The 24286-nt window shown below is 37.1% G+C and overlaps 1 protein-coding gene across 2 annotated transcripts; it reads right to left on the reverse strand.

The window, feature by feature from the left end:
- Window positions 1–191: 191 nt before the first annotated feature.
- LOC134672160 (hrp65 protein-like) lies at window positions 192–24040 on the reverse strand. 2 transcript variants are annotated; one of them, XR_010099314.1, is made up of 14 exons: window positions 23887–24040; window positions 23624–23813; window positions 22560–22874; window positions 22071–22355; window positions 21096–21317; window positions 20622–20923; window positions 20320–20428; window positions 19526–19680; window positions 18685–18907; window positions 18229–18294; window positions 2361–2399; window positions 1950–2014; window positions 617–1735; window positions 192–362 (listed from the first exon to the last, which is right to left on the reverse strand). XR_010099314.1 is itself a non-coding variant. In XM_063530093.1 (11 exons), exons 2-11 carry the CDS (start codon window positions 23810–23812, stop codon window positions 14567–14569), a joined length of 1992 nt encoding a protein of 663 aa, XP_063386163.1. In that variant the 5' UTR covers window position 23813; window positions 23887–24040; the 3' UTR covers window positions 13253–14566. The 2 variants fall into 2 exon arrangements, 1 of the variants encoding a protein (XP_063386163.1); XM_063530093.1 differs by lacking the exons at window positions 192–362; window positions 617–1735; window positions 1950–2014; window positions 2361–2399 and adding an exon at window positions 13253–14692.
- Window positions 24041–24286: the final 246 nt, after the last annotated feature.

Consider the following 24286-nt stretch of genomic DNA (forward strand, 5'->3'; position numbering starts at 1 on the left):
TTCTTTGTTCTTCGCCTTGGCCACACTTGCATTGGATGCGATTCGATATTCGATAGTTAGTGGTTTAAAAGAAATAATATTTATCACTATATCTAAGTTAAATTTCAAATTGCTGTGTGAGGACTATTGGTATTTTGCCTTGTTTTTAACAAAAGTTTTATTTGAGAGTGGCATTCAAAATGAAACAAAGGTGACATATCAAAATTGTAATGAAGTAAGAAAAAAGTCAAGTATCACAGTTGCATCATCAAGGTATCACAATAATAAATGTTATTAACAAACATAATAAAATCAGTCAAAGTTTGCTTTACTACTTATTTTTAATTGGAAATGCTTAACTTACTAATATCAAGTCTCCTGACCTGTAACAAAGAAAACGAGCGTTAAAATTGGTTGCGAAGAGACTAGTTTCTAGGGCGACAACTATTATGTCAGAACAATACGTGATAATTAGTGCATCATTATGCATCAGTCGGGAAAAGAAGACAGGCAATTGAATCATCATGTTAAATTTTTAGAATTAAATAAATCTAATAAAACATGACACATTTTATGTAAACGTGTTTTATTTAATAATGTAAGATCTAAGATAGTTAAAGAATAAAATATAACTCACCATAAAATTAATACAGCAACCGGATAACCTAACTGTATACAGTTATAATTTGAATTAATGTACTACAAAAATATACTCTCTTCAACATCTACATGGATGTGATATTAATTAATTAGCGAGAAAGCAACATGTATGGAAATATGTTTGCAAGACAATTTAGCTACTGATTAGTTTTAATATTCTTGTGGTGTATTCCCATATGTCCGCCCCACGCGACCGCTGGCATACATCAGACTGGGACAAGTGGGAATGATTTATATGCCGCGCCTTTTCCCGTCTGTGCCCGGCGGGTACAAATAGGAATACACCACTCTTGTTAACAATTGCGGCCATATAGCCCTGAACTTATTCATAACAGTGAACTTGTATGAGACTTGGAGCGGTTTGGTTTAGCTAACTGTACTTAAAACCTTTCAAACTGTGGTGCACGCGTCACTGCCACCTGCAGACAATGATATTATAACTCCAGATAGGTTATAGGCGTCCAAAAATTCAAGCACTTAAATAGAACAAATTGCAGCTTTTTAGTCGCGCCCTAACTGTGTTTGATTGACATACATGATATTGAATGCGAGCTGTGCGCGTGCTAACAAGCTCCCCACACACCGAAAGAGACAAGCTTATTTTTAACGAGTGTATCAAAAGCCCCCTCCAGACTATGCGCGTGAATCGCGGGCGAAGCCGCGAACGCGAGTATGGAGTCGATTTCGCTGTCTGCGAAAATCGACGTCACACTCGTGTTCGCGGCTTCGCGCCGCGATTCGCGCACGAGTGTGGAGGAGGCTAAAGATGAATGCCTGAATGGTATGCGAAAATTTATCAATAAAAATAGATTCATTTGTAACAAAATATATAACGTGCTCGTGTATGTGCTCCTTATGAATAAAGTATCCCACCTATATATAGATATTTAAAATCATTGCCTGTAGGCCGAACTGGGATAAATCTGTTTAAATGGTTTTAAATTTTATAATTCAATCACGACGCATGGACCACTGTCGCCTGACTAGGTTTACTAAATTGTATGTCTATAAGAGCTATATTTTAATCAGTTTTGTGTACATTTATTCTATTCTTTATTCATTGATCTTCCCGCAGTCCACAGAAGCTCCGTCCATCCTGAAAATTTTTAAACTTTGTTATTTTAATTTAAACATATGTGTTTATAAATTATTATAATTATTGTATCAGAATAAAATGGTATGCGTCATTATGCATCCGTCGGGAAAAGAAGACAAATAAATAAATATATCATCATTATCAAATCACTTCTGAGATTTTATATGAATACCAACATTGCAAACTAACAAATGTGTAAGAGTTAAAAAAATACCTTGAAATATTTTAGAGCGTAACTGCAACCCCGAATGTTTAAACCAAAGATTAATCACGTCTGACCTGAAAAAAATAACATTAATGTAGAAACAGTATAACGCAGCGTCGCAAGGACAAAGTATATTTATTATCAGAATTAAATTGTATGCGTCATTATACATCCGTCGGGAAAAGAAGACAAAAAATAAAAAATATCATCATGAAATCAACATCAGACTACTGAAGAACAGATTAGTGACTTTTTTCTCACACTAAATTAGGCTACATTCACAAGTTAATACAGTTTATCCAAACATATTATTTACGGTTGCAAGGTAAAAATATACTTATTTAAAAAAAATAACAAAAGTAGAATGTACTAATTAATAATAATTTTTAAATAAGTTTTGTCAAAAAGTCGCATAATTACCTTTTGCATTAATCTTGTCATCTAGCTGAATACGGATACCTGTAAATACAACATTAATATTAGCTAATATATTCATAACGAATCACGGACCTGAAAGGAAATATGGACACCATAATAATTCAAAAAATAGATAGCCTGCTAATTCATTTTTAGTTTATGGCGGCCAGTTACTAAAACCGGCCAGTTATTGGCGAATTACCTATTTTAATTTGTAATTTAATTTAAGCTCTGACGAGCTTTGTAACTACAAACAGTATAATGGTTTGAAAAGGTTAGTTAAATAGTTCAATTGACATTAATAATCGTGCTCATAATATAATAAGGTTCTATAAATCTAATTGACACTAACCGCAGGTAATGGTTACAAGAAATGTATAAATTTCATTTTTAATTCGAAGATTCAATATGTGTATACTTTATAAATATCTGACTGAAATAAAACATCAACATTATGTTTTCCACGTTATATGTTTAAAGGAAAGCGTCGGAAACGCTGTTTATTAATCTGTAGTATACTAATTTGAGTCACAATGTGACAAGGATCAGAGGACGTGCATACGAGTATATCTTTTTGTAGTATTAGCGAAAGGCGCGGCCTTCCCCACGTTCAGCAAAAAATGTTTAAATTAGTACCTACCGAAAGATGGGTAGTGAAACACGCCATGGTGTGTTTTTTTATGAATGATATTATATTACCTATGTTTAGAGTGCTTAGTTAAATCATTGGTTTTAAAGCACAGACCAAATAGTCCGAAATGACGACACAAAACACTTGTTTGTCTAAACTAAATATATTATTTGGCTTTGCACGAAACCGACCTAGCTCTTATTAGGATGTATTTTCATGTCCCAGCCTTGCATTCGTAAGGCGGGGGAATTATTTTTCTCCACCTAAGCCCGCCGGGGACAAAAGAGAATCGTTTGATTTCCATCCGTGACCGCGGGGACAAACGGAAATTGTATCATTCTTATCTCCTTGGAGAGTGAGATTTCCGCGCTCAGAATATGGGGGACTGGGGGTTTTCAGAAAGAAGTGTACCATTATTTTTTTTTCTAAAAACTAGTAACTCTTGAGTAGGTAATTTCGATTTTTTCAAGTTTTAGAAATATTGGTTGACAATTCAAAATGTACTTATGTAAAAATGCGTCACAAAAGTGGATTTTTCGGACACTTTTTTCCTTTTTAAATCCATTGTCTTCGTGATTCTGAGTAGAAACAACCAAAAGTTGATGGTTTTTCGGAAAAAGGAAGGAAGTGGTGCCCTTTACAATATAAGAAAATACGACTGTATCTAACAAAAGAGTAGCAATACAATAACAAAACGTACGTTAGGATCGTTAGCAGCGTTTATGGAGAAAACCGCTGTTAACCGAGTGACAGCAAGAAATCATTATCGAAAAAATAATGATACGCAATATTTGTTTTGAATACTTTGAGAACAGGGGCGGTGGACTATTATGGTCTGTGCGATAAATTAAAGTAAAGATGCTCTCCTCCGTTCGGTTTAAAGTGCTAAACAAAATAATGGGTTAGTAGGTATATATAATTCCTTATACTCAATTTTATAATTTAAGATGTATTTGATCAAGAGTACTATTAATTATAGTACGTATAAGCAAACATAAATGCTTGCATAATCCTCATTTCGAAAATAGCAATAAAAGCTTGGTTTTTGATGATCAAATCGGCACGCAAGTATTTTTTCACAAAAATATACTAAGAATTAAATCTATACGAGCGTGACCCAATAGATTCATCAGTTCATCACCATAAAATCGTAAAGAACTCGTGACATCAGATACAGTATAATCTAAGAAATATTTTATGTATAACGACAAAATTAGGGTGTAAATATTTGTAGCCAGTATGCAGTTGTAGACCCCTACACCTACAATTATATAAGAAAAAGTTTTTCACCACACCAACTGGTAAAGGCTCTCTTGATTGTTCAAAAACTGATAGCAAAGTTGCATTTTATTCACATGTGAGCCAAGGTAATCAAATGCAAATTTTGAGTTGTTTTTATGTTTGCTGGTAGAATTGACTTTTGAATGAGCAATATTCATTTGGATTTGATTTTGTTTGATATCCGACTTAATATTTTTATCGGGTTGGTGTGGTGAAAAATTTTGTGCTTCGCTCGGGGGCAAATATTGTTTCACCCTCGTGGTTTGAAACCCTCGCAACGCTCAAGATTTCATATTTCGAACCACTCGCTCCGCTCGTGGTTCAATTTTGGAATCGTTCGCTTGCTCGGATATGAACATTAGCACGAGCGGTTAAACTTTGCCCCCTTGTAAAACAAATAACTATTATTTAGTACTGTTACATATGTATGTGCCTACTCAATACACATCAAACCTTGTTTAGCGGAAAACAAATTCTTTTATTCACAGGAGAAGTTTGCAGTTTCAACCTCTTCGAAAGTATAGTTTGGCAAGAGTCCTTGGTTAGTGAAGCATAGGCATAGTGCATAATACTGTATTTTTCTTGTGCTAGTATTATAGCCCCAAAAAGAGGGATGCGATTAGTTTTCTTATTCCACTGTTACTGGAATTTGTTTGCCAGGCTATATATTCGAAGCACTAGGTTATATATTTTAAACATTAGGTTAACGGAGCTCTTTGGTTTGTTTTTTTCTTTAAATGCGGAGGGTAGCAATAGAGAGCCACAAGACTGCAGTAAATAAGTCAGTGCAGTGCTGCGTTGTGCGAATGTATCGCATATATGGTAAAATCGTAAATATCGTAATGCACGATACAAATACTGCAGCAGTAAGTATCCCACAACTTTTATGGATACAAACTAGATTTTTCCCAATAAAAATGTCGCGGGGCTATGCTATGGCTTGTAAGCCATGCCCGCCTGTGATAAAAGCTGAACAGTATAAGATAGTTTTGATGGGTACTGAAGAGTCGTTCATTTCTTTACAAACGTAACAAACTATCTTAACAATAGTGCAATCGCAACGTCAGGGAAACTTACCAACATTACGTATACAATGGGTTTCTTCTCGGGAGTATGGTTATTGTGGGTAATGTTCTTCTGTAATGCGTAAATTTGGCAGCCGGATCTTCTTCTAGAGGTATCCATCGATTCGACGATTTCTTCTCTATAAAGCCTAGTTGGGTAAAATAAGAAGAGAAACCCCAGAGGCAAATAGGTATCCCAAACAGCAATTCTATAAAATTGTAATCTAACTTCGTCATTCATCTCCCACCTTCATACAACTCTCACTCTCATTCTATATGTATATCGAAAGAGCAGACTCATCTTAAATCATTCGCTCGCCCTTCGTCCATCTATTTGAGGTTGGAGCAGCGCAATTCATCCTTAAGTAGTTCATTTCCATCGAAAAAGTCCATCTCCCCTTTCTGGGGATATCTTCTTATTTACATCCCTACACATTGATAATAAACCAGGATTGATAACTACTTAGGCTGCCCCTGTGTCTCGTTCCGGGACAAATAAATACTTCACACACGCATCTATTTTTATACCAGCAAACACCAACTAGTACATTTTAAGGACATTGAGCATTTTTAAATCTCATGACTCTAATTGTCACAGGGAAGGATTCTTGCTGCGAGTACCTACACAGCAGAAATATTTCATTCTATTACACACAATCCCTCACAATTCCTCTTTTTGTAGCTATACTCCAATATCACACAAACACACATAAATACAGTCACATACTCCAGTCAAACCCCAAATTTAGCAACCCTAATTGAATTTATGTTCTTGGGAGATCAGAGGATTTTGCACGCCTGATGGTGCTGACGAATTCGGCCCAGAGTGACACTTTACATAGAAGTAAAGATCGTTTATATTCTGCATTTAAGACAATAGTTAAAACTGGGCGGTGTTTAAATTATATCAACAATGTGAATTATCAAAAACACATTGAAAAATGCTTTGACTCTGAACATATCGAATTTAGTTTACTTACTGGAAAAAGTTCAAAAAAAAATTGAATTTAAGGAAATAATGTAATGTCAAACTTCATATTATTATTGAATGTAAATTAAGACGAATATGCATTGAAAGTGAAGTCCATTCTTTAAAGGCATTATTTTTATAATAAAAATATGTTCAAAAGTTGTAGATAAATAGTCTAGTAGAGTGCAGTGATATTATGAATGCTGGTTTTATTTTGTTATTGATTACTCATGAACTCATGACAAAAAAGATATAGGATTTTCTTTCTTTGCTACTTTTTTCGCCATAATCTAGATTATCTATTATAATATAATACTGGCAGTCTGGCATTATGTCGAATTACCTTATTGCTTTCTGAACTCTAGTGAAAGGCGTTTCGGGTAATGTTCGCAGTTTAGACTTGTAAAATTATAAAAGGGAAGCATTTGCTTGTTTCCGACAACCTGTAAGCTTTAATAGATTCTAGTTTATGATTTTTTTTTTAATGAAATATTTTCCATTGCCATTAGAAACATGGATCATACTTATTATTACTTCGGAAACAGCAAGAATGATGATATTATTCTGGCGTGATGTCCGTAGATCCCTTATAGTAGAATCCTCATTATGAGGTACATAAATTTGCCTTTGGCGTACTCTCGAATAGTCGCCACGCCACTAATCGGGTGTGTACGTGAATGTACGTGTATCTCTCAATATTGTGACCCCTTACCGGTTACCTGTACATGAGGTCGCAGTGGTTTAAAGTCGATCCGATTCGTATTGCTTGATTGCCCCAGTACTGTTCAAATGTTCGTGTGATTTAAGGCCATGAGATGCTCTCGGGCAACTTCACTTTCAGTTATGCTATTTTTTAAATTTGGCGATTAATAAAACGATTTAGGAACAGTGTTTGTGATCATACATTCAAACGCGTGAGCCCATGTTGATGATTCTTATGTCAATGGATTTGGCCAAATTTACAGAGCGTCACTAAAAACATGAAATTAATAAACAAAATGACGAAAATTAGACGATTTTATTTAAGCTATCGCTGTCGGATTTGTTTTACTTATTAAATTTAATTAAAGACGTATTGATTAATGATTAGGAACATACTGCGCACTAACCGTGTCGTAAAAAATAGCAAAACGAAAATTCATGTTACCAGAGCAGCATGACATCGACACTCCCAACGTCCCATAAATCCCTCGTATTCATTAATTCCCAAAACCCCATCCCATCCCATCAATCCAATGAGCTCCAGCGCGTAGAGCATGAGCTCTACGATGTAGTACGAGTAGATGGTGCGAGAGCTCGCGCATGCCAGTATAATTACATTGCGGTATTTGATCGGTCGGCTGAATTGGGTGTTAACTCAAGTCCGCAATGTAACTAAAATTGCATGCAAGTTTGCGCGCCGTCTTGTGATTTTACACGACAAATAGGTACCTGAAAAGTTCTTTCCGACGTCGTCTGTCTGTATGTCAAAACGAAGTCAATATTCTTATCAATTTTATAGCTTGAAATGTCTAGTATATTCAAATCGGAAGTAGTTGCTGCGTTACGCAGTTCTCAAAGTTATATATTTGTGGATTGATTAGGTACTGAAATATTAATTAATATTACTAGACACTGACCCTGCAGTAGCAACCGCGATGCAGACAATAACTTGTTGACTATATGAAACTTGAACAAAGGGCATTATAGTTTTAGTGTCTTCTAAAACTGTAAGCCCATATATAAATCATGCTCAGCTTAACCTTCCTGGTATTTGGCTGTAGTCGAAGTAACAAGTTTTTGCATAAAGCCACATTAAAACGGCCACCAACCAGCAAAATCGTTGGAGATCGTCTTGATGCACTTTCGAAATGGCGTTGGTTATAGAGTCTTTGATTCCTCTGCTGTAAGACTCGACCGTTTTTCAGACTCATATGAATTAAATCGAAACTAGAGTTTTTTTCAACTTTTAGAGACTTGAGTCGTTTTCAGAGAACTCAATTCTTTTTGTAATAATCAATCTGTCAAATAAATTCAATCAGTTGCGGATTGTACTATAATTATACCTAATACGGAAATAATGACCCGAAAATGTGAATACGGAATGAAAATAAAGATTACATACGTTTGCAATTTTAACGGATAACGGGTGCGATGATTTACATGTATATATTGGTTTAAGTATATTCAGAATACCCAAATAAATCAAACCTTCAATATCAAAAGAGTAAAACTCCGAAAGATGAGCAAAATAATACATCTTAGTGATAATGTTGATTAAACTCATTATACCGGGACAATTTCAAGGATATTAACGTTATTGAGGGACGAGCTAATGAGGTTGAAAACCTACAGAAATTATAATGGTATTAACTTTCTCCATGATGAATCTTGCGCTCTGCTTTTTTTATTATCATTAGATAAATTCGCAAAGCATGATATAAATTCTCAACGTTTATAAAAAAACCTAAAAAGGCATCTATGGTTTTTTTGTCTTGTGGTAAAATAACTCGATAAACAAGGAATTACTTTTTTTTAATTTTACGTCCAGAAGTAGGACACAAATACGATGACTGCAATCAACGTTAAGTTTTGCGCGTTAAAAATATCGCACTGAAGTTAGTATAAAAGAAAATTAAAGCCGTCAAAAGGGCGCATCCTCATTAAAGGATATTTAATATCAGCAAAAAATACTCGACGAATTAACCCCGTCCACGGTGATGAAGACTGAAAATTGAAAATCATTTTTTTTTAACTTTACAACACAATAATAGAGGTTTTTGAGAACAACACGACAATACTATTCAATCTATAAACTGTTATAATTACATAATAATTATTTTAACCAGTGTTAATTAATTTCGTTCCTCATATGTGAATGACAGACGGATGGACGAACGGACAGGCGGACAGAGACCCCTAGAAGCTGTGAAGTCATCCCTTATACGGGTTCCGTATCCTTCAGAAGGGTTATCTAAGTAAAAATATTGTTCCAATAAGGCCAATGGGTAAAAATCAACTTAAATTGGCGCATGATAGAAGCCTTTAGCACCAAGTATTTGGTGTATTTCCATCTGACCCAATCCCATGCGACCTATGCGGGGACAGATAGGAATAATTTCCTTCTCACCAATATCAGCTAAAGATGGAAATTGTGTCATTAATTCAAATACTTCGCACGATAAAAGCCCTGTAGTTTTACTAAAACAGAAGGGCATGAGTGAGTAGAGAGCTTCATTCCTATCTGTCCCCGGCATGATTGAAGCGGGGACAGATGTCAATAATTATCAACATTTCAATTACTTTTTTAAATCTCTCAGAATGAGGCGACACTGCCAATAGTGCCAGTAAATGAATATTTTGCTTGTTATTTTTTAATAACAAGTAAATAAGTGTAAAGCCATTCTTTCATTAAAATTAGACCAAAATTACAATTACATTTAACGTTTTCTTAATCAATATAATTTTAACAATAACCAGGTTTTTACTTAATTTGCTTCACTCCGTGCATTTTTATACTTGTGCCTGGAATTTATTTGGACAATGCAATAATGTGCTAACATGAAGCGGATCTGATGGTACACTCTGTATTTTCCGTCACAATTTAACCGGTTGTAAAAAAGAACGACCGTGTAGTCACGAAGAACGAGCCAAACACCTAGAGCCCGATACAGATTTAACTTCTTACAGGCTTGAGGTGTGCATCTCCCACCAACCCGTAACCCGTAATTTGATTTTAAAAGAGGAATAATCTTAGAAAATGTTTTGTAGTTTTTTATTTCATCATTAAGTTGTTCGCAAAATTCTAAAAAATCGAAAGTTCAAGCCTCGCTTGAGCTTGATTGTGCAAAAATATTAAACCTCAGAAAAAATACAAAAAGAGGGTGTAAAATTATGTATCTTGTAAGATACATTGTCGAGAAAAGCGGTAAATTACGCATCAAACTTTTGGATTATTTACTCGAGTAATAATTTCATCCTCTTGACGAAAAAATTCGAAAAGGATTTTCTTATTTTTATTTTATTTTAGAGTTTAAGCTCTGGAGAATATTTTTACTTACTGATAAGTTTACTTACTTCCTGTGTCCGTTGGTGAAAATAGTCTTTCAATTGCTTAGTCGTTATAAGCCAAAGTCATCTTAAAGTGTGTGCAGGTCAATTTCTATACCAGATTTATGGTCTAAATATCAAAAAAATATCATTCTCAGTGGCGGATTTGCCCTAAGGCCCAGTATAGGCCCGGGCCTAGCAGGCGTTGGCAGCAAGGCGGCAGTCTATATGATGTTGATAGGTGCTGAGAGAGGGGCGGCTAGTACCTAGTTACTACAGGGCCTGGGATCAGGGCGGCCAAGTCTGCAAATCCGCCACTGATCATTCCGTCATCTGTCAATTATATAAAATTATTTTACACTTAGTTGATAAAATTAATAGAATAACCCCGAGTATAATATTGTTGTGATTAAAGATTTTCATACCAACAATGTCAAAAAACTCTCCAAAAATGTAGTATGGAAATTGACTTACAACCCAGCTTAAACCTCCCTGAATATTTGGCTGTAGCCGAAGTAACAAATTTTTGCATAAAACCAAATTAAAACTGCCGCCAACCAGCAAAATCGTCGGAGGTCGTCTTGAAGCACATTCGAAATATGTAGCGTTGGTTATCGAGTCTGATTCCGCTGCTGTAAGACTAGACTGTTTTTCAGACTCGTATTAATTAAGTCAAAACTAGAGTTTTTTTCAACTTGTAAGAGACCAGAGTCTTTTGAAGAGACTTGAGTCTTTTTCAGAGAACTCAATTATTTTTGTAATAATCAATCTTCACGTCAAACTTATGGGTATTAAGTACACCAAAACGCTTATTGACGTTGAGTTCTTCAAATTCAGAGTCAAGACTCCGAGTTCCTACCATCACTAACGTAACGATACGTGCCGCTCTGAAAAGTTACAACTAATTACTCTACTCGATATTAACAACAGATACCATTTTCACTACCTAGTATATTAAAATAAGAGTTAATGCGTTTTAGAGAAAAATAAAAAGCAGGATTGACGAACAAACTAACAAAATGGATAATGTTAATTTGTACATTGTCCGATGCGATACTGGATGATCCTTGAGAAAAGTAGCTTTTAGAGAGTGCCGTATGGCATCCAGTCCTTGTTTTTTGGTTTAATGTTATTTCGAATAAGTAATTAACATTTTAAACAATGAATAAATAAATTTACAATTATAAATTTTATTTTCAATTATAAACAATTTTAAATTTTTACTTTTCTGGCCATATCCCATATCGGATCGGACAATGTAAAAAAGGTTTTTCACGGCTTCATCCGTATTTTGAATTTGTAGATGTGTCAACCAAAGCGTAAAATAATGCTGCAAATAGAAGTTAAAGGCGCGATCCCACCACATGTTACGGACTTGGGTGAAACCGTGCCTGAAGTTATTTGAAAACCTCTAGTTATAGGGATACCAATTAACTTGGTCGGTTAGTGACAACTTGACAAGTTATTATTGTTAACTTGGGTATGGCTGACGGTAAATCTAGGTTTTTGCTACTTAGTAAACTAACTTATTATAAAGAATCAGCCCCCTCAGTAAAACTGTACAAGTATTTGCAACAATAAACTCAACCCAATGTATTCATGTTAGATTGGAATTTAAATAGGAACGAATACTATTTCTTTTGTAGACTAACAGTTTTTGTACATTGATTAATCCCACTAATAATCCCAAATTAAAATGTTTCAGTGGGCGGGATAAAATAGCCCATAGTGCGCTGTGTCCGCGCGCACTCAGTTATTTTTGTTATCATCCGTTAACTTTAAGATAGGCCCCACTCTTAGGATTGTTCAAAAACAGTTTTTTTTTTAGCGGAGCACCCCGTTTTGTTACACTTACATACGCTAAGTTTTGTAACTTTATCTGAACTATTTTACTATACTTCATATCTTATGAATCACATGTTCATGAAAACATTTTTTTTTATTAATAAATATCTTAGTTTTTTAGGTTTCATACTAATTCATACGACCAAGTGGTTGAGCACCCGTTTGTAGTTGAGATAAAGTTACAAAACTTAGCGTATTTTATCGATATAATAAGTGTAACAAAATAAGGGGTCACCGTGTCTTCTGGCTAGTTTGTAATTTTCCCATACATACGTGAACCCCCGACCCCACTCGCATGAGAATATTTCCAGTAGTAGTTACAGTCTCCACACCCCTAGTAGCGGTGTACCTTATAGCCATGGTATAAAAAATAACATTATACCAGAACTGTGTGCTGTGTGATCCTGGATTCACATTAGTGAAGAATAATAACTGGATCGCCTAAAAGTATTCATTCCATTAATGACATCTAAAGCCAGTCTGCTATTATTTCATTGCAACAAAACAGCTGCAGAATAACACTAAAATTTGCTGGCTGTTTCGACCAATTTACATCAATGAACCTCAGATATTGAGGAAATGTGGTTAAATTCTAAGAAAATATTGGAGTTTGAAATTGAAAAGAAAATATTCGAACAAATGGTTTCATAGTGGCTTTCAATCTGTGGCAAAACGTAGATATGATATAATCCATTTCAATAGGTAGGCAATATCAGCTAATATCGCATGACGCAACAGTTTACAAATAAATGCGCAAGTGTGAAAACAAAGAGCGTCGTTTTTAATTTTGTTCAAGGTATAAAAATATATTTTCATAAATTTGACGAGTTCACACCAGCGTATACAAAGGTGACGTGATTGTTAAATGTTAGCCGTCCACTATTACTTATTCTGTGTCAGTGGGTTCAAACATATTAGGTAACCCGACTAATAAATAATAGATATCGATTTCAATATTAAAATTCAGGTGTTAAAAATTATATTTCAACGTCTCCTTTCTAAAAATTCCGACCCCAATTATAATCGTTATGTATAACTCTAAAACTGCAACGGGGCGTTCAAATGATAAATCAGATTCGTGATATTTAAGTGGTAATTTATTATAAAGTAGACTTTTATTTAATTTTCATAAATAATCAATGTCAAGATTTAACCCTTTATCGATACATATTTCAGAAAGTACACTTAAATTAAAATCTTAAAACAAACCTAACCTGAATTAACTCGAATAGCAGTCGATAAAGGGTTAAAATTATCTATATTTAGTAACCTAATTAAAGCACACGCACACTGTCACATCTCTCAATCCAGTAAACCTACTTTTCAAATTGTCTAGCAACCGCACTATTTATTATATAAAACATAACAGTTATGAATTAAAGAGATAATTAACTACTTAATCATGCTTTGGCATGAAAAGGCAGTGTCTGAGAAGGTATGTTTAAAACTATTACAAAATTGGGAATATTAAATTTGATTGATAGGTCACATCACACGCACCTGCAATTTGTACTTTTTTATAGCTTTATTACAAACTTTGGTGGGAACCAAGCATAATAGATGTCTGAATTCATAATAGTGGCAAAACGGAAAATAGAAAAAAAAAACACAAATTTATAGTATTTAATGTATTTATATCTTCAGACAATACGGAATTGTATTGTGTTGGGATAGTGTTTATTTGTTTTTCAATTAATTAATATTTCCGCATTATTTAGCTACGACGTATGAAGACATTTGTGACCTTTTCAATTTAAAGAAATATCATTATACAAACAAATTCTCGAGGACAAACGATGCGCAAGAAAAAGGACTTCATGTTAGCAAACTAAACGATCACCTGTAAGCGCGTAGCTTACGATGACACATTTACTAATGCACTGTGTCTAAGTTATCATTTATCATGAAAAATACTGAATATTTTAATGTAATGTCGCATTTCAGCAACGGAAACTCAAAACGTCTAAGTATTCCATTATTTAATACATAAGATGCTTCTAAAGTACGATCTATCTTATTCTACAATACATGTATCGCATTCATACCCTTCATTCATTCTAAATAAAAAATATATCGCATTGCTAACGCGCGATAATTCGCTTACGAGTTACATTCAATTCAAAACTTTTAATCGCAAGTTACTTAAGTTTTTAGAGATTAATGACACAGATGTCTGTGTACTAAAAATCTGCGATTAAATTAAATATACGCAGCGGGTTTAACATATCCCGGGATTAGTAAAGTAATTTTAGGTAAGTTCTAAGCTACGAATTATATTGGAAATATTTTGAGGTTTGGTCGCTTTATATTTAATTTAACCGTAAATGATGATGAATATAAGTGTCAAGCGGCCGCAACAGTGTCGCAACGCAAGTCAGCAGCAGCGTGTTTAGAATCGTCGGCGTTTGTTAGGGAAATCATCCATTTGGCGCGGGTTGTCCCAGCCGCGGCCCTGCGGCATGTCATCGTAACCGCGCGGGGGCATGTCGAAGCCTCCGTCCCTGAAGCCTCCTTCCTATGTGAGCAATCATAAACTTCCCAATAGATACGAGTACGACAAATAACAATATATACATGCAAAGGCGGTAAACTTCAAGCGTCCGGTAAGTTATCTTTTTATAACGTCCTGTCGCAGACAAGGTACCGGAAATAATGCTAGGAATCGGTGTAAAGGTGTAGGTAATACACAATTCATTGTCTCACGTTTGGTTTGTATACACAGTCCTGCGTACACGATATCGAATAGTGCAACCTTAGTTTTCATTCAAGTCAGTAAGTTACGTGTTTGGTAACTGTATCTCGCGTCGAATTGACAGTCTCTTTTCGTCGGGCTTCTTTTAAGAAATAATTAAATAAAATGTTTTTACTATATTTTTAACTTCCAAAACTGTCTACAAACTTTACATAACAGCTTTTCTTTGTAGATCCTGCGTCAAAAGCTAAAGTGATATACATACCTACCTATCTATAGCTAATTCATAACGCGACGAGATGCAATGATAACCTTGGAAACGCACGGCCATTTCGGCCGACCATTCACCAGAGACGAGTACAAATGATTCGTGGCCAAATCTGTCGCAGTGTACGCATCACCCATCTAATACCATTGGTTTTAAGCGATAATCCGCAGGACACTGTTGGACCCTGTGTACGCCTGAAGCGGTTCACGAATTCATAAACAGATGTCATAGACAAAAGAGAAAGTGACCAAGCCCTAGCCTTTCAAAGATTACAAATACTCGAAAATTTGAGACGGGTACCGCCGTGTAGTACCCGTCTAGTGTAGTAGCCTAGAGGTCCAAGGCGTTAGCAGCGTAAGCTGAAGACGCCGGTTCGATTCCGACCTCGGCTTCTGGAGGGCTTGGTCAGTTTTTCTTCAAATATTTTTTTTATGTAATTTAAACCACAGAAAAAAATGTTTTTTTCCATAGTTAAACCCTTTGTCGACTTTGTTCAACAAAGGTATTCGCATCCAATCAGTTGGTGGTCCCTATATATACTTTAAGTTTAAGAATCACTGAACTTCACAGATTGTTGTCCACGAGCGGATAGTAATTGCGCCTACGATAAAGGCCTGTGCACACCGGATGCGTGTGCGTAGATGTGCACGTGCACGTTGTAATATACAGATCCTTATGAGAGACGGCACACCGTTTGCGTGACGTATACGCGCACGGCTCCAACGTTTTAGCGTACGGGCCTTCTGCGAGTAAGTCGTAGTAACACACAACGTAACGCAAATTATACCAAGTAGTTATCATCAAAGCCTCATGTTTTCATGCACGAAATAGACTCTGCAGTTACCTTAATTACTGACTTGAATGAAAAATACAGGCATACATTATATCGTTTTTACAACAAATTAGTAGGTAAATCACTGTTTAGCGAGATTGTCATAAGTTGTTTTTTTATATAAACTTAACCATAAAGTTTAAATAGGGTTTATAAGAAAATAAAACATTTTCGACATTTCTTAAATAATGCAATAAACAGCAGCAATGAATTTGGAGCATCTATACATTGTAGCTATAATTGAAGTTCAATTATTGAACATTAAGTGGAACGCATTTGGAAAAAAACAAAGAATGCAGTGATACCGCTAAAATAGCACCTTACATTATACATATAATAAGTACTCAAAATAACGGAAACCATGTACCCAACTTAAGTAATGCGTCAAAAACGATATCTAAACAAAAATAGATTTACATGCATAAGGGAATAACGCCTAACTTGAAAAAGTGTGAACCGGAGCATACTGACTAATAAACTAACCTAGGAAGAACCCAGTTTTATTATTGTTATCTAAATGTATATGAAAGTACCTACAGTCTACATGTACACGTGGATGACATAGGTACTATTATGTCCGCATCTGCTAAAGGGCTACCTTTGGATGTGGCTGTTAATCCACACCGCCAGCACAGTGTAAAAAGTAACAGTGTAGTGGACCGACGCCTTTGATGTTTGCGTAAATGCCGCAGAAGAACACAGTAGGGTTGTCACAGACTTAAACAACTGCCCAAAAATTACAACCATTTCAAATAAAACACGCAAGCCCTGTAAGTAGTACCGAGCAACGAACGATGGCGAAGTATGCAGCTCGGATGCGCGAGACCCACCCCTCGCACCCCGCACGATTGCCCTGTCTAGACGGCTTCGTCGAATGACTGTATTGTTTTGACTGTACCGCCAGTTAACTTTTGCGAGCAACGCTGAGCGCACTGCACAACAGTAAGTAACTACTGACTAGGTCTTAGAGAATATAACCAACGGAGTGGTCATTAACAGGCGTTCCCCTCTGTCGAAAATAGGCGGCCAATGGTCAACGACATGTCAACCACATGTATGGACTGACGTTTATCTGAGATGGCTATCTTTACGTTACGTATACATTTGATGTGGCCCCTCCCCCGCAAAAAACGGCAGACTATTTTGTACCGAAAATTATAGACATGGCGTCTCCGTTGGTTATATCCTCTAAGGACTAGGTAGGTTACCTAATGTTACCGTGCTGCAGTATTACTCCACGATACTCACAAAAGTTAACTGCGGTCTGCGGTGTGGATACACCTTAAAATAGGCCACTGACTAATCACAATCAGACTACTTTGGCACTATTGTTAAGAAATGTCGAAAATGTGCATTAATGATAATAATATAATTATTAAGTTTCCCTGGGCATAGACATTGTCATCAACAGCTGGTGTATTTACCTCTTAGAAACAATTACTTTCAAAAAGTTATTCGGATTACATTACAGTGGTATATTTTATGTTTTAGCCGTATTACAACGGAATTAGTCACTTAAAATATAGAAACAGTTTAATTTTGAGTGCAAAGTATAGGTGCTAAAACTGTGTTGTAAAATCGTTGGTCACAAAAATTTGATATCAGCCCCCTCCGCAAAATAAAATGCCGTAAGGCATATTTTTCCATAAATCACACATGTCGGTAATAAATAAAATATAAGATTATAGGGAGCATAACCACTAGCCACCAACGAATCAAAACTTGCCAAGAAAAATGCAATTTTCATTTTTCAAAATAAAGAATGAAATCACAATGGAATGGAAATTCTTTTTATAGGTCTCTGAGCAGCTAGAGGAAGAGTGATATGATTTGGTATATTAACTCTTCTCTGTATTATTTGGTAAATCTATTAAATAAAGAAATAGTTGAACCATTTTCAAAATATGCTGTAAAAATTTCAATGAAGAGTAACACTGATACATATATTATTGTGTATAAATTAGTTATCGTTCCCATGTTGATAATGTATGTAGCGTCGAAATTATATCCCAAACGTGGAAATAATCATGTAAATTTAACTATGTATAAGTCTCAACAATTTTCCTTTGAAAAAAGTTAAGTATCTATGAAAATATGTGCTTAAAATAGTGACATCTTTAAATATGCTTCTGAAATTGCATAATTAATCTCATGGTGTCGTGTCATACGATACGACATACGTACTGATACGTAGATGAATCACCTGCACGTAAATTCGTGAGGTAAGAGCACCTGTAAAGTATCTAAATGCGTACTCACCATAGGCTGCTGTTGGTCGAACATGCCTTGCTCCTGGCGATCTAACATGGAGTTGAGTCGCTGGGCCTGTAACAAGTACCGTTACTTGTAGACACACGATTCGTTACCTACCACTAGTGTTTTACATGTGTAACTAGCGACCCGCCCCGGCTTCGCACGGGTTAAAAAATACAAAAAGCTTCCTCAAGAATCACTGTATCCGTGAAAACCGCATGAAAATCCGTTTTTGAGTTTATCGCGAACATACAAACACACAAACAGACAGACGCGGCAGGGACTTTGTTTAATAAGGTGTCGTGATTTAACCGACTTTGACATTTCTAATATTTTACATCGCTGTCATCGCATTGTTATAGTAGCTCGGTACACGTCAAAGGGCGTCGGACCACTGTAACTTTTTACTCGTACACTGTGGTGCGGGTAAGTACCAGTACCCGGTTGGGGTGGGACACATACCTGCACGAAGAGCGTGTTCTCCTGCTGGCGGCGGCGCAGCTCGTCGTCCTGGTGGCGCATGCGCTGCGTGAGGTCCTCCTCCTGGCGCAGCAGCAGCGCGCGCTCCTGCTCGCGGCGCTCGTCGGCGGCGCGCTCGGCCAGCTCCCACGAGCGCTTCTGCCGCTCGCGGTCCTGCTCGCGCTGCCGCAGCTGCTCGCGCAGCAGCTCCGTCTCGTGCTCGTATCTGCACACGTACTATACTTAGGACAGGTTCCAACACGCACGATCCGCTTACGAACGCTCATTAAGGGCGAGATGTGCGAAGCTTAACCATCGAGCTTAACTCTTATCATTGAAATCCAATCTATATTGAAACCATTTAATCTTAAATTAGAAAATTTCTATCTAAATTAAGACCCTTTAAATCTAAGAAATTGACAATCCTAAACTAAATTATAGAAATTAATTAGTAACTCGAAAAATAACCTTAGCTTAATTCCTTTCTCGGTACTTAAATACTATCATTTAGGATAACACACCAATTACAACAAGACCAGTTTTCCATAACAGCTTTGAAGGTTAGATGATAATCATAGTCATAAAAGGTAACTTAGCAGGGCAATTTCCTCACTAGGAAAATCCTTCTACCACCTTATAGTTACCCATAGCTAGGGTTGCCATAATAGGGTTCAGAACTGGGCTTGTACACAGATAAAAATAAATAAATATAAATATTATAACGACATTCTTACACAAATTGACTACGAGTAAGTCCCACGGTAAGCTCAAGAAGACTTGTGTTGTGTTATGATGTGAACAGTCAGATAAGGGTAGACTGCACTGCACTGTGAATGTGACTTACTTGGCATACTCCATCTGTGCCTCCAGTTTCTCCTCCTCGGCGGCGAGCTCCTTCTTGAGGGCCTCCTCCTTCTGGCGGTGCAGCTCGTGCAGCTGCTTCCACCTGGTGCCGTACTCGTGCTCGAAGCTGTTGGCCTCGGAGAAGCGCGGCCCGTACTACAAACACGCACAATTATCAAAACTAACACTTTTAATATACAAAAAGTAAAGTTACATTCTTCTTGAGATATTATATCGTCAGGTGACGACCAAAACTCACTAATAACTAAAAAATAATTAAACAAAAACCTTATCGACCTTAATTTGGTACTAATATGATTCACTATGGCTATGAACTTGGGGTGGTAATTAGCAGGCATCGTAAATTTTATAGCATTTTCGGTGCAGCGGAGTGGTGTTAACGGAATTGGTATAAAAAAATTTCAACCCTAATGATTAATTAGCGTTAATTACGTTAATATTAACCTTAATTTACCATTTTAGTTGGAATTATCCATACCAATTCCGTTAACACCACTCCGCTGCACCAAAAATGCTACAAAATTTACGATGTCTGGTAATTGGTGAGTTTTGGTTGTCACCTGACGATACTAAGAACAAATAAGTTATTTTTGAAAATAGAATAAATTTCTTATCGTCTCTGACATTGGACAAAATGCCACGGGTAGACTACACGAGGGAGGCCCCTAGTTCGAGAAGCTGTTAGAATACATTTACGTAGATATATACACTTTAGCTATTGTTACGCAATTATTTGTGTCAAAAATTGGAAAGATTAATGTTAAAACAACTTACCTCACGGGCGCGCAGGAAATCAGGGTGCTTCTTGGGCAAGTTCTTCTCTGGGTAGCCATCAAACTCATCAGGCTCCTCAAAGCTTTCCACAATTACTGGCCGGAGCGACCTAAAAATAGCACCAAACAATTGAATATCCGTTATGAATACAATAATTTACAAAAGAAATTGCGTAACTGGGCGAAAGCTGAATGCTTTTAAACGAGTTTTAAACATACTTCTTACCTCTGTATTCATAAAACTTATACAAAATTTACGTGTCCGTTTACTGCCACAACTGTATGTGAGAGAGATGTACTTACGAGGTCAAGAAGAAGCATCGCTCAGTGCAGTTGCGAATAGCCGCCAAAGCGCTGGGCTTCCTGGCGTACTCCACCACGCCTTCTCCGATGGACTTCCCGCGCTCGTCCACCTTCACGTAGGCCCTCTCGATCTTGCCGAAGATCTCGAACGCGCGGTACAGCAGCTCGTTGGACACGAAGGGAGGCAGGTTCTTGACGCGCACTGCGCTGTTGTGGGGCGCGAATCTGACTCTCAATGTTCGGCCGTTGCGCATTTTGCCGTCCAACTCGCGCTTGGCTTTCTCTGCGTTTACTCTGTAGTCCTATAAAAAAAAAACAATATATCACAGTTGGTACAAACAGCAACTCCTTAATTGTCCATCGGTGGACCTTATGCCTTTTGTAATAAGGTTTACCGATGGACAGTTAACAGTGTGGGCGATGGTACTAAGAAGAAAATATATTTCGGTCTTGAATTTTGCTAAATTAACATACCATTTTAATAAATCCAAAGTTTTTCTCCTTGTTAAGGAACAATTCTGAAGTCTCTCCATAGGGAGCGAACAGGCCGAGTATTTCTTCTTCGGTCATATCTGACGTGAAGTTGCCGATGTACAGACGGCTCCTGCCGTTGAATTTGAGTTCAGCCTGGTCTAGGGGTGGCAAGTCGACCAGTGGTCCCACCAGATCCTTCAACTTATTGGCAAGCATTTGTTCCTGGAACAAAAAAACGTAAATTTAAATTGTAGGCGTATTTTGTGTATATCATTCATTACTTTACAAGAACTGGGAATAAAGAGGTTGGCATATGTCGAAGAGTTTCATAGATCGGTTCATTTACGAATACGCGTGCTTTGGTTCGTATTGTCATTCTATTAAAGTTTAACGATGACGCGCAGATTTGTCAAGTTCTGTATAGATGGTGCCAGAATGGGTTATTCCTGTTTCTAGTTTCCCTCAATGTAGGGTGACCAGATACAAATTTCAAAAGTCCTGACAAAATTCCTGATTTTCGGCCGAAATTCCTGACATGAGCTGTCGCGGTCGCGGCGGGTGGCGAGGTGGCGGTTTCTACGTTATAACAGTGCGCGTGTCGTGTCCTTAACATAGCGTCTAGTAGCAAACGCCCGAGACTATGTACTTTTACGGATGATTTACGAATTAAATATCCGTTACTGAAAGAAGGTAGAGAGCCGAGTGAAGTGTATTGTACTGTATACCATTTTATTGTTTTGTTTATTTGTCCTTCGGGAAACGGAAATGCCAAAATTCCTGACATTTCCCTTTTCCGGCCGCATTCCTGACATATGCCTAAAATTCCTGACATGTCAGGAAAATTCCTGACGTCTGGTCACCCTACCTCAATGGGATTTGTCTGTAGATTAAAAAGAAACACGAATTTGACATTATTGATAGGATTGACAGGAAAAAAGCTGTGAAATAAAATTGCAATGATAATACATGAAATACCTCTCTCTGTACTGGCTTTCCCTGGCTATCCAGCATGGGCCCTCGGCTTTGCCTCTGCTGATTCCGGGCTGGGCCACCTGGGCCACCAGGGCCTCCCTTGTTCTGTCCAAAAGGTCCTCCTTGACCGCCCTGGTTCTGGCCGAAATTCTTATTGCCACCAAATTTCCCGCCCTGGCCCTGGTTGGGTCCATGTTGGAAGTTGCCGCCTTGGTTAAAGTTGCCACCTTGCTTGTTTCCGCCCTGCCAGCCACCTTGCTTGTTGCCTCCAAAGTTTCCATTCATGTTCTGGAAAAATTACATGTTTCACAAAATATGGAATAAGAAGAAACTAATATCTATAAGTAGCAATTTGACAGGTGTGTCAGTATGAGGCCTGCCTTTGACATAACTTTGATTGAAAGAAAAAAAATGTTGGCCCTGAGAATATAACCATTTGAACACAATGCAGACAATTTCTAGCTACACAATCAGTTTGCAAGCTACACTTACCTTCTGCTGATTTTGGTTGGCTGGCTTTGATGGCTGATCATCAATGACGATCACATTATCAACACTGTCCTGAGCTGCAGGCTTGTTGGGGGTGGTGTTGGGTTTCTGCTGCTGTGGAGCTGCTGCAGGAGGATCTTGCTTCTGCGGTGTGGCAGCCGGTGCCGGCTGGGCTGGGGTCTGCTGCGGTCTTGGCTGCTGTTGCTGTTGTTGTTGCTGCGGTCTTGGCTGCTGTTGTTGTTGCTGCTGCTGCGGACGTTGTTGTTGTTGAGCTTGCGGCTGCTGCTGGGGCTTTTCAGCTTGGGGAGCTGGCTTAGGCTGTCAAATGATACAAGGTTTTTTAACCTCCTGAGATAATTAAAAAGAATTTAATAGCAATTAATTAACCTTACAGTAATGCCACTGTTCGAAAATACCACATGTTTGTAAAAAAACACATTTAGTCCCTATATATCAAAAATGAACACACACCATGCCTTTAAAGAAAATAAGTAAATATAGTAACTGAACTAACATTGTTGAAGTAAGAAAATTTCCAAATGTTAATGAATGCATGTTTGATGTATAATTTAATACATATCAATGATATCATAAATATTTCTGAACTTGGAACAATGAAAAATTACCACAATCCTTAACTTAAATTCAAAGGCATGTAGATTCCTGTGTGGTAGCAATAGCACAAAAAAAGTGATAGTAAGAAAAATAAATTTATTAACATGTGATATTTTTTCTCGGTAGAAAGTGCGTCACTGGGGTAATTTTGTCCCTTTGAGTATAAGCATGTCTACAAAATAGTATCACGTTCACAATTGCCTGTTTCTTGATAATGAATATATTGTTTGTTACCTAGTTTTATTTTAGGCGTTTTAGCCTCAAGTGTACGTGTTCAATGGAAAGTAGGAAACCTTATAAGTACTGTTGAACTTATTTAAGGCATATCACTATGATGACGCAGTTTACAGTAGGCGTTATCAGAAATTTCACAAAATTAGAGCACTATTATATTAGAGTATAATTAAACCTTGTCGACGTGACCGTCATTAAGTTTAAGGTATAGCACTGACCTCGTTATTGGGACGTTGACCTCCTTGCTGCTGATTTTGATTCCTCTGGTTTTGGTTATTTTGATCAAAACGTGTTGGTCCTCTAAATCCACCTCTGTTACTTCCACGGCGACCGCCCTGTCTCTGAGGCTGAGGCGGCCCTCCAAAACCTCTTTGATTACCGTAGTGGTTCATGGCTTGGGTATGCATACTAAAAATTATAAATTACTCTTTAATATCAGCTCTCATCCAAATGTTATACATGATACTATGATTAAACTTACTGATTTCCTGGGATTTAAAATATGTTGCGTTTACTACACTTTAAAATGTCTTTTCACTTAATTTAATTCACTTATGATAGTCTAACGCCGTGACGCAATGCACGCGAAAGTAGAAATCAAAATGGCGGGTGTAGCGGTATGGCGGCGAGACAGCGGCGGAGGGAGTGGAGGGGGAGGGACGACGATTTCACAAACCAGCCAACCGGCATCCGGCAATGCCGGCAATCGCAGGCACAGGCTGAGCAAGGTTGCCATCAGTCAATATTTCAATATCGATCATAGACATAATATATATATAGACGGTGTCTCAGCGAGCTGTCACTGTTGCCACTTTTGTTTAGTGTACGATTAACAATTTAACACCACCTTGCTGTAGCCATGTCGATAAAGTCATATCAAT

The sequence above is a fragment of the Cydia fagiglandana genome, chromosome 1 (genome assembly GCF_963556715.1).
Source record: "Cydia fagiglandana chromosome 1, ilCydFagi1.1, whole genome shotgun sequence".
Classification (NCBI taxonomy): Eukaryota; Metazoa; Arthropoda; class Insecta; order Lepidoptera; family Tortricidae; genus Cydia; species Cydia fagiglandana.

Bases quoted from the DNA above. Each gene is read 5' to 3' on its own strand.
- LOC134672160 (XM_063530093.1), bottom strand. From the start codon at position 23,812: ATGCATACCCAAGCCATGAACCACTACGGTAATCAAAGAGGTTTTGGA. The intron at 19,681-20,319 runs GTAAGTTGTTTT...GCGTGTTTGTAG, and splicing joins ATTTCCTGCGCGCCCGTGAG to TACGGGCCGCGCTTCTCCGA. The intron at 18,908-19,525 runs GTAAGTCACATT...GTACGTGTGCAG, and splicing joins GCACAGATGGAGTATGCCAA to ATACGAGCACGAGACGGAGC.